The sequence below is a fragment of the Channa argus genome, chromosome 13 (assembly GCF_033026475.1).
Source record: "Channa argus isolate prfri chromosome 13, Channa argus male v1.0, whole genome shotgun sequence".
Taxonomy (NCBI): domain Eukaryota; kingdom Metazoa; phylum Chordata; class Actinopteri; order Anabantiformes; family Channidae; genus Channa; species Channa argus.
Window position 1 is genome coordinate 7,465,205 of NC_090209.1, and position 11,325 is coordinate 7,476,529.

General features: G+C 38.7%; 1 protein-coding gene across 2 annotated transcripts; it reads right to left on the reverse strand.

The window, feature by feature from the left end:
• Window positions 1-237: 237 nt before the first annotated feature.
• zgc:66479 (uncharacterized protein LOC327541 homolog) lies at window positions 238-9,454 on the reverse strand. Of its 2 annotated transcripts, none has more exons than XM_067525736.1 (5): window positions 8,917-9,454; window positions 7,002-7,477; window positions 6,300-6,447; window positions 2,660-3,305; window positions 238-2,568 (listed from the first exon to the last, which is right to left on the reverse strand). In XM_067525736.1, coding segments are annotated over exons 1-5 (1,551 nt in total). In that variant the 5' UTR covers window positions 9,196-9,454; the 3' UTR covers window positions 238-2,566. The 2 variants fall into 2 exon arrangements, with proteins under 2 accessions (XP_067381837.1, XP_067381836.1); XM_067525735.1 differs by having other exon boundaries at window positions 7,002-7,480; window positions 8,917-9,449.
• Between the last annotated feature and the right edge of the window lie 1,871 nt (window positions 9,455-11,325).

Consider the following 11,325-nt stretch of genomic DNA (forward strand, 5'->3'; position numbering starts at 1 on the left):
AAGTTTTTTTTCCTCATACGCCATAAATGCATGCTGTAAATATAACAAACATATCAAACTGCAAAGGTACCACAGACCTCATCTCATCGTTCAGCCTTTTCCATCATTGTTTAAAGTAAAAGGCAGATGTTTTTTTTTTAGTGTCAATGAATAATGAAAAAACACAACTTTTACTGAACTACTTACTATAGGACCTAGATGGATTCTGTACGAAGACCAGATTGAATGTGACACAACACCACAGAATCCAGTTTACAAAAGTGAAAGAACCAGGTTTTATTTATATCACGACAGAGGTGTCTGTCTCACAGTAACCATTGCCTTGGCAGAACTGCATTTTATAAGAGAACATCATTTTTATTTTAAGAAATTGAATACAGTGATGTAGTTAAACCACTATACTACAAACTCTTTTCCCTCAACATAAACGTATGGCTCCAAAGTCGTTTATGAAAATATGTGGCATTAATGTGTGATGTAATTTGTGTTTCAGAGCTTGTATTTCAGCAGGTGTTCTTATTTAAGAAATCACATTATTGCAGTTGTCTTCAAGTTTCTCAGATTCCTTTGATGCAACTTTATTTTATTGTTGGTGGATAATAGTTCAGGACAAGTTCAACAGGGTTGAGAAAGGGCAACACTGAGCACCAGCAGCTCCTCTCTCACACAACAAACTGAGTGATGCCTTCTTCCATTTTTGAAGTCCTCGTCCCACTGCAAAAATCATCTTCCACATAAACTGAAAGTCATGAAATATGACATGATACAGCAGGGTAAAGTATTCCTGTTTGGCAGCTGTGCAGCTGAACCTGTGTGAGTTTACACCCATTTACACCCAACTCCACACACTTTATTATCTATTTCATCTGCCTCATACATTTTATCATTTTTATTTTGTACTTTTTAACGTCTTTATTACCGTTCTGTATTTATTATTCAAGTATGTTTTAACTTTAACAACTGCAAGAAAACAAATCTGATATTTATATATTTTTTCCAAAGTAAATACATTGAATATCTGTCATTAATTATTAAAAATCCATAACAGCAACAATAACATATTTTTGTATAAAATGTATTAAACATTTGAATAATGAAGATGACAAATATGGTGAATTGTAATGAATTCAAGTTTTTAAACCACATACAATGTCTACAGTACAACATGTGTGTTGGCCAAACTATGTCAAGCAAACCATATTGTACCAAACCACAAATGCAGGAGACTTAAGAAGGTGTTCAGACCCTTTTGTGTTGCAGGGTCACTTAAATTAATAGATAAAATACCAAGAACCCAGTGATCAGTAGCACTCCATCAGTCAGGCCTTTATTTTTTATGTCTGGCAGAGTGTTCAGACGAAAGCTATGACCAAATTAGAGTTTGTCAAATGGGATTTTTATTACTCAATGCATGAAGAAAAAGACTACGTGGTCTAAAAATCTGCATTTGGCCAAAGCATTTTGGCCAAATCCCAAATGTAATTTCCAATAAACACTAAACATTGTTCACCTAATCGCCTGACTAATACCATCACCATGGTGAAGCATAGTGGAGGTTATGGTTTACATACACTTCTCATGAAGCTTGAGGGGATCTTCCAGGAAGAATAAAATAAACTGCCCTAATCCAGGTGTGAGAAGCTTGTCGAGAAGTTACTAGAGGAGATTTGAAGCTGTAAGTACTGCCAACGCAGCTTCTCCAACATACTGATTTAAGGGTCTGAATACTTTTGTAAATGAGCTTTTACACTTTGGATGGCAAAGATTCACCCTTTCACAATTGCAATGGAGTAAATTAAACAAAAAGAAAAGGTGCATGAATACTCTTTGGTGTAAGTATTTTACAAAGAAATAATCCTATAAAACAATCCTCTACAATCCTATACTTATTAATATTAATTAATTAATTAATATTAATTCATCATTTATTCTGGTTTCCTTACTAAAAGTGATTATTTCCTCTTTAGCTCTTTAGTTGGCAGTTTAGCCTGTGTAAACAACAGGGATAAAACAACTTACTCTTTGCATCTGTTTTTCTCGTTTTAAAATACTATCTCACCATACACATCAGGAAAGTGTCAAATAAACTTACTTTAATGCCACTTGTGACAGACATTACTTATGGCTTCAGGTGCATTGGTAAACACTTTATACACTGACTTTTTTATGCCACTGGCTTTTAGTTTCCAGTTCAGTAAGGAATCTAACTTTGACAAAAAAGTGAGTTATGAAGAGTGGAAGATGCTCTGTAGGAAGACAAACCATTCTTTCGCGGATTAAGGCTTTTGAGGTCGTTAGGCTTCTGAGGTAAAATTTCCAAATTACAAATGTGTACACTTATCAGTCACCTCGTGTTGTCAGATCAAGTCTGATATCCAGCATAGTGACTGAATTTTCCTTTTCAGGCTTTTCAAAGAGCAACCGCACAATGATTACTGCTCCTAAACGACAGCGAGCAGTAATGCATTCATAGAAAGAGACTTTGGACTGAGGAAGTTTCCTTTTTCCTTGGAGGATTTGTCTGCTGCAGAACAAACAAAAAGATCCCTTTTTCAGGTAGCATAAACTCTGAAAAACAGAAAAGTGAAATGATAATGAAACATTTGATTTAACGTCATCCAGTGAAGCAATGTTAATTAATTCATTATTTATAACTTACATTCATCCTCTGCTAATGAATCATTTTCTGACGGCTCTCCACCTTCAGCTGCTACATCCTGCTGTTCTTCCTGCTCTTCTGCAAGTTCCTCCTCTACATCAAGTTCCTCAACTTCCAGCAGCGTTTCCTCCAGTTCCTTCTCTTCTTCAGATCCCACCTCCTCCTTTGGTTGGTTGTCCTCATCTTCCTCCTCCTCTTCCTCCATTTCTGGTTTTTGGTTCTCCTCTTCAAGCTGTGAATCTCTGGCAACCTCATCTTCTTCAGATTCGTCCTGCTCATCTGCTTCCTGGTTCTCCTCTTCAGTGACATTCTCTGTCTGTGTCATGTCCACTTCCTTTATTTCTGATGAGGCAATCACCTCATCTTGTTCCGTCTCATCCTCTTTTACCGCCTCCACCTGCCCTGTGGGGTTCAATACTTCTGTCACAGTATCCTGCTGTTCGATGGGAACTTCTTCTTGTACAAGTGCCTCTCTGTGCTCATTTACCTCTGACACTTCTACTTGGGTGACTGCCTCTTTTTCTACATCTGCAGCAAGTGCCTCTTCTTCAGTTGCTTCTTCAGCAGCTGCTGCTGCTTCTCCAACTGTGGGAGCACTTTCTTTGTCTGTCTGGTCCATAGGCTCACCAGGACGCTCACCCATCAGCTAAGACAAGGAAAGGAATAAAACACATCTAGAAAGCATACCAGCACTTAACTTTTTCCACATTTTGTTATGTTACAGCCTTATTCCAAAATGGAAAATTCTACAAACAATATCCCATAATGACAGCACAAAAGAAGTTTGTTTAAAATCTTTGAAAATGTATTAAAAATAAAAACCAAAATTAAAAAATAAAAATCACACATATGTAAGTATTCATGGCCTTTGCCTTTTACACTTAAAATTGAGCTCTGGTGCATCCTGTTTCCACTAATCATCCTTAAGATGTTTCTACAACTTGATTGGAGTCCACCTGTTGGAAATTCAGTTGATTGGCAGGAAAGCATACACCTGTCAATATAAGATCCCACAGTTAACAGTGCATTTCAGAGCACAAACCAAGTCTAAGGAATTGTCTGTAGACCTCTGAGACAGGATTGTATCGAGGCACAGATCTGGGAAAAGGGTACAGAAAACTTTCTGCAGCATCGAAGGTTCCAAAGAACGCGGTGGCCTCCATCATCCGTAAATGGAAGAAGTCTGGAACCACCAGGACTCTTCCTAGAGTGGACTGGCCAGCCAAACTGAGCGAGAGAAGGGTCTTGGTCAGGGGGATGACAGAGAATCGGATGGTCACTCTGTGGAGAGAGGAGAACCTTCCAGAAGAACAACCATCTCTGCAGCACTCCACCAACTAGGCCTGTATGGCAGAGTGGCCAATGGAGACCAATCTTCAGTAAAAGGCACATGACAGCCCACCTGATGGACTATCAGTCGGACGGTTCATCTTTCAACAGGACCACAACACTAAGCACACAGCCAAGATAACAAAGAGTGGCTACGGGACAACTCTGAGAATGTCCTTGAGTGGCCCAGCCAGAGCACAGACTTGAATTGAACATCTCTTGAGAGATGTGAAAATGGCCGTGCACCGACGCTCCCAATCCAACCTGATGGTGCTTGAGAGGTACTGCAAAGAAGAATGGGAGAAACTGCCCAAAAATAGGTGCCAAGCTTGTAGCATCATATTCAAAGAGCCTTGAGGCTGTAATTGGTGCTGAAGGAGCTTTAATAAAGTATTAAGCAAAGGTGGTGAATACGTGTGTACATTTGATTTTTTTCGTTTTTGGTTTTAATAGATTTGCAGAGATCTCAAACAAACTTCTGTCATGGTGTCATTATGGGGTATGGTTTGTAAACTTTGAGGAAAATAATGAATTTTATTTATACTGAAAAGGATGCACTGTACATACAATCAGAACAGACTGGAGTTTGAACAGCACATCAGTTAGTGGTCTGCTACCCCCAGGAGTCTAGGTACACAACTACACACAAAACATGTAGTGTATGAATCTAAGCATAAAAAATAATCCCGACTCCTTGAAGTGTGTTTAGGATCACTGTCATGATGTAAAGGGAACCACCTGCCAGCAGAGGGCTGCAGGTTTTCTTCAAGAATCTTTCCCCTTGATACTGAACACTATCATCCACAGTGAAGAGTGGGCTTTATTCCAGAGGGCTTTTGAAACCACCTTTCCAACCATGATAAGAATTCTGCTGGCTATTTAAAATACTAATAATAATAATAACAAGAACAACAATAACAAAGTATATAAAATAAAATACAAAATTAATAAAGGATCTGTTTAAACGATGTCTTGCAGGGGCAAAAAAGTCTGCTTTGTAAGCATGAAGGAGAATTTTTGTACCTGACCAGGTTCATAATGGTAAATATGGCTACTTCTACAGTACATGTCTTAATGTCCAATTTTTATTTATTTATTGATAGTAGTTCACATTCATGTTTCTAAGTGACATGTGAAAACACCGTTGTGGTCCTAAACTGGCACACATGTCTACAATAAACTGAATTGGGAGCCTCTCTTGTTCAATAATAAGAAACATGTCATACACTCTTTGCAACAGTCACATATCAATCACATATTTTCCTCAAAACCTGCTGGTGGCATTATGATCTTTCCAGTTGGTTTGAACAGAAGCTTCTCTATATTTAATCTTTAAATATAATATAAACATGTATAAACATTTCCACATCCATCCATACACCTCAGTCCCTGTTGTTGCTCTACTCTGAATTTACTGTTACCAGACTGTAAGATGCCAACTGACTGCTGACAACAGCCACATAGAAATGAGGAGCCAAAGAAATCTGATCCAAATTCGGAAAACATGCAAAAGTGGCTTTTTTCCCCCTGATTTTAAACTACAGATGCAAACGTTTACAAAAATTTTACAATAGGGTAAATATTTGGATAGGGTGTGATCATTTTCTACGAGTCAACGTTTGTTTGTTTTGGTCTGAAAGTAAATCCATCTGAGAATCCATGGCAGGCAATTAACTCCTTCAAATTAATAAGATAAAAATCTCATTACGGTTCCCTATGGGCACACGGTGAACAGAAATAGAAAGAGATCACGTGCACTGACATGTGTGCTAAGACGTGTTTCTGCCAGGTTTAATGATATGATTGAAAACAATGTATCTGTCACTCATTGAAAATGGAGAGAAAACTGTCGTAGTAGGGCAAAAGGCCTCAGAATCACAACACACATCTCTGATTCGTTCAGTGCTTCATGTAGGTTTGGTGTTGTGCCCAGTTGGACAGAGAATCGACCAATCACAGCATAGTGGGTTTAAGGGATTATGAATGTCGACATAATTTTCCTGCATAGCTTGCTCACACAGCTGTATGAGTTGTTTTGACTCTACATACAGAAACTTTTAACTAGACTTTGATCAATGTGGGGCAGCTAACGGCTCCTAGCAGCTGCAGCTTTCATGTCAAAATAATAAAATAAATATTATAAAAAAAAAAACACACACATTGGTGGGACAGCTACATCACTTCCTACTGAATGGTTAGGGCACGACAATAGCAAGAAACCCAAAATGACAATCGGTACCATGAAAACAATGTTGTTAATGAAAAATGTGAAACTAAATTAATTCAATCTTCTGTCAAATGTGTTAATTACCTGTGTAACGTGCTTCTGTAAGTTTTCCAGCTGAGCCTTGAGTGTAAGGGCTGCTGAGCTTTGATCCTGCAGACTCTGACGTACTGTATTGAGCTGCTCATCCACACTGATGTGGAGCAGTGGAGACTGTTTACTCTCTAACAACTCTCTGGAAGAAAAAAAAAAAGACACTAGTGAAAGTTTGTATGTGAAATTCTCTGTTTCAATTTTGTTTTCTACAATTATTACCTGTGAGGAGAAATATTCACTACAACTACTACAGGTTCTCCAGGATTTCACAAACCGTTTGTAATTGTTGCAGGCTTAAATGCCTAAATTCACAGATTTTCATGTTTTTAATTTCAGAGTCACACAGAGTTCAACAGCATTGGTTGAATTAATTGTTGTTGTTTTTCTTGAGCAGATAACAAAATCTTGGCACCAATTACTTCATAATATAATTGTTTAAAAATTTGAAACGCAACAACATTCTGTGAATGGCTTATTTTTTACATATGTGTTAAAGAAGTCAGATTGTACAGATTCCCCTCATGTATTCAACAACTGAGATGTCAGGTCACTTTAATCCCACTGATCTAACAGAGGCAGCCAAGAGGGATTTGACAAAGTCAGTATAATGTTATGGGTCAAAGGAGGTGAGCTGTTTTTTTTTCCAAAGCACCAACAGCTGCTGTTTTTTTTTTTTTTTTTTTTTAAACCTACCTGACAGTAGCCACCTCCTGTGTGCAGGCCTCTACCTGAGTCTGATAGATGTTTAGCTGCTTCTTCAGTCTGAGCACTTCGGCTGCTTGTGCATCCAATGTTGTGCTCAGTCTGGCCACGTGACCCTTCAGCTTTGACTCCGCTTCTCCCAGGCTCCCTGTCAATAACTCGACCTTCTGGGATATTTCAGCACTCAGTGTGAGCAGACCATCCACCTGATTCCTAACACTCTCGAACTCCTCGCTCTTCCCCTCCAGCATGGTGTGTAGCTGGCTCAGTTGATCCAGAGACGCAGTGGATTTCTGCATCTCTGTCAGGCGAGTCTTCATCTCAGTGTGGAGCGAAAGCACCTGAGCAGGGAGGTCAGAGGTCTTCAGCTTTTCCGCAGTAGCCAGGGTCATGCCCATCTCCTTCTGGATCAGTGCATACGACTCTTCCAGAGCATTGAGTCGGTTCTCCAGGCTCTCTGAAATGTACTGCTGCAACAAGAAAGACTATCGTTTGTTGAAGCTTAGTCTAGAAGTGCAGATTCTGAGGAGAATTTCAGTTCTATGGTCCAAATAGTAATAAACAAACACTAAACTGCTCCCAGCACATCTGGATATGTAAAGAATTTAATGCACAGTGTTTCAACACCCACTTGGTACAATTCTCTGTCCCAAGTCTACTGGTGTTTGCCTGGGCTGTAGAAGCACATCTTTATCAGAATTATGTGATAAGAGTAATTTAAATTAAATTAACAGTGCATCACAACTCTTGTAAATGAAATCAAATTCTGTTACAGACCCTCAAATGGCAACTCCAAAAACTGAATCTAATCACCAAATTAACATCTCCTCTTAGGCTGGTCAACCCGGTTAAACCCTTATTACCAGATGACTGAGAATTTTAAAAGAATTGAATGAAACAAACTAAATACTGCAATGGTGGAAGGTTGCATAAGGAAGCAGGAGATCATTCTCAATCCCCAGGAACTAATAATTGTTGAGAAGCTCACTGCAGCGGCTTATGTATGGTTCACAAAAGGAATATAGGAAATATTTCTTGAACAAGACTCAGCTAGCAGGGTTGTTCTGGTACATGTTTTTGCCACATTAACTTGCCTAAGCCAAAGGTGGAGTTGCATGTGAAAGGCAAGTATCGAGGAGTGGCTCTGTTTTGGTTGAGTACTTTTAAAATACTTGCTCATATCCCAGTCAACAGGGTCAATTTAGTCATGTTAATACATAAAACTATAAATATAAGTAATAATACCACTTGTATAGATGCTCACACTATAACTGCAAATATAGGATCTAAAGGGCAACTTCATTAATACAAAAAACATCAGCTTCTTCTCTCCTACAGTCTGTTAGATGACCTGCAAAGAGCCTCTGAACTGGTGCACAGTGTCAAAGTCACAGGCTAAATTTAGCTTGGCTCACTACTGCCTTGTTTATGATTATTTTTGGCAGCATCCTCTCCACAATTCTGTAAGCATGGTCTTGGTTGGTATTACAACAAACACGTTTACCTCGGAGAAAGTTTTTTTTTTTTTTTTTTTAAATTACTAGATTTTCTGTGTTGGAGTGGTTAAGTCAGTGTCACTGCCATTGTAGGTCAGGACTAATCCCCATTACAAACGTCAGCAGCTGTTTGCGTGTTAGAAATAGCAGCGTTTCGTACTCACTCCAACGAGGCTCCTGGCATTTTGAAATCTGATAAGAGGCCTGCGCTTCTTAATTTTCCCTATTTGTAAGTGGCAACGTGCACTGATGGTTAGTGGGGAGGCCTTCATTTTATTTTGTCAAAGTTTTGGTGTGATATGAGCACATGAAAATAAGATTTAGAGTTGGTTGCTGAAAAGATAAGAGTCCATCAGAAGACGCGTCCTCCGCGTCCTCAAACTCAGGCAAAAGCTACTTTTATGTCTTACCTTGCCACTTGCCTTTCGCAGGTCTTCGTGGGAAGACTGTAGTTTCACGATCTTCATCTGCAAACCCGTGAGATTGTCTGTTAAGTGGGTTAAGGTTTGGTGCTGCTGGAAACAGAACCATGCGCCAATGGCACCTCCAGTTACAACGGTCAGAAATAAAACCAATGGCACAATGTAATTATTCCCTCCAACGCGAGCGTCTGACTCTGTAACTTCATTTTTGAAAAAGTTATCTTCATGTTTGTTGTTGCTTTTCCCTTTGCGATGCTTGGCAGTCATTTTCCCGCAAAGGACAAAATGTTCTCGCCAAGCAGAGAGAGGTGATGGTCACAGAGCTCGGAGTGTGTCGTGAGCGCTGATTTACTTCAGATGGCTCCTTCGGGCAAATCGGCCTGGTTTCAATCACTTCACAACAAAGAAGAGAGAGGCTGCGGCCAGTTCGGGATGAAGAGGCAGAAGATGGGACGGGGAGGCGTGGACCGTAGGTAGTGCGTGCGTCCATTCAGGAAGAGCAATGAGCACAGGGGGCCGGACCGACCCGGGGAGTGGCTGAGCCTCCGCTGCCATGTGCGCTGCTGTCATCTAATGAAAAGCCTACACGTCCGGCGGTGGAGGGATAAGACTGTGGCCTCTTCCCTCTGGTTTATAAGTGACTGGCTGAGCTATGAGAAAACTGAAGTTTTTCAGTTAGTGAACTTACTGCCTTCGTTTTTTTTAGTGCTAACTTTTGGCTTTGAAACTGTCATCCAGTGGCAAAGACTTTGCAAAGGGCCCATTTTTGTTAAAGGTCACCTTCCGCACCAAGATGTCAACTGTGTTCTTGCTTTGGGCTGTTCTACACTTTCCATCCAGTTTGAAGGGTGAATACATGTGCACTCTTGTTAAATCTTGTGTACATGGATCTGTAAAGCGTCCTGAAATTAATATTTTTTATCTTTTTTTCTTTACTTTTTTAAAATTATTATCAACATGTGCTGCATCTACTATTGTCTTCCTTTATTTTGTTTGGTTATTTACATGCTCACAGCTGTTCTACTTCTATTATGTATTTTGTTTGTCTAGTGCAAATAAACATTGCACGCTATTCTGTGTCAGGGTGATGGAGATTATTATTCAGAATGTTTCATTGATTGGTTTTTCAAATGGCATTAACTCCTATACAGCTTTAGTACAGTTGCAATAAATTTAAAGAATTACTGTAACTTGCAACAGCAATTGTGTGACTGCCACAGGATTTTATTTTCTGTTTACACCGTATGTGTATGTTGTTTTGCAAATATTGTCAAGTCCATAAATACTGAACAGTATTGACAAAACAAACATAGTGATGTGTTTGAATATGTAGTAAATCCTTAGCAGTCAGGGACTGGAAACCACAGATGTCACCATATTATTGGTTTCTTTCCTGGTGATGCCCTGCCAGGTTCTTGGACAGTGTTTCCGCCAGCAAGTGAAATGCATTCAGGTCAAGTGACTGACTATAGTATTGCAGAACTTTCCCTTCTGGTATTGGGTCACTTTCACAGTACATTTTGAATTATCAAGTACCGACCATTAAGTTTTGAAAAATAGGGCTGAATTTAAACAGATGCTATTACTCAACACTTCTGAATACACTTTTTAATCTAATTTTTGGTTGTATCAGCAGTAACATCATCAATAAATACAAAGGAAATTTGCCAGACATACATAACAAAACCTCTGCTATCTCTCACAGGCGAGGAGCTTTGTCTTAACCAGCTCCTGCCCTTCTCTATACTCATATATACTAATGTTATTGCACATTGATTTCTGTCTCATCTGTCCAACTAGTTTGTGTTTGTATGTTTTTTTTTAATCAAAATGCTTTACCAGTTTTTGAGATTTACTAGAAGTTTACGTGTTGCCCCACCTGTATTTAAAATCAAGGCTTCTCTTGATTATTAAGTTACTTTTAAAATGCTACTGTGCCTCTAACAATGCTGGTTGTATATATCACTACAATAATCATTTGGTTTTATATTTGTATAGGCATAAAACTGATACTTAACATTGTACTATAACATTCTGCTAATTGTGTTATATCCTTATGAAAATATAATTAAATATGATTTATTACCACCTTTTCTTAGTAATATATTTAATTGTCAACAGGAAAACTAAGTAGGAGTGTGGTATTATAAAATAGATACTGTTAATTAGCTGAATTGTGACCCATGAAGTGCATCAACAAAAAGAAATCACTTTGGGAATGTGTCTTCATACTTCGTGTCAATGCTGTTAAGTATATGCTTATATGCTAAAATAAATATAAATCAGCTGCCGTCTGTCAGCAGCCACATGGGAAAACATGATGATGAAAGAGATTATTGCAAAATTACATTTCAAATGAATTTATTTTCAGTAGCAGTCTAACAACTACTTTTTTTC

Bases quoted from the DNA above. Each gene is read 5' to 3' on its own strand.
- zgc:66479 (XM_067525735.1), bottom strand. From the start codon at position 9,195: ATGACTGCCAAGCATCGCAAAGGGAAAAGCAACAACAAACATGAAGAT. The intron at 6,448-7,001 runs GTAGGTTTAAAA...TTTTTCTTCCAG, and splicing joins CAGGAGGTGGCTACTGTCAG to AGAGTTGTTAGAGAGTAAAC. The intron at 3,306-6,299 runs GTAATTAACACA...TCCTTGTCTTAG, and splicing joins TACAGAAGCACGTTACACAG to CTGATGGGTGAGCGTCCTGG.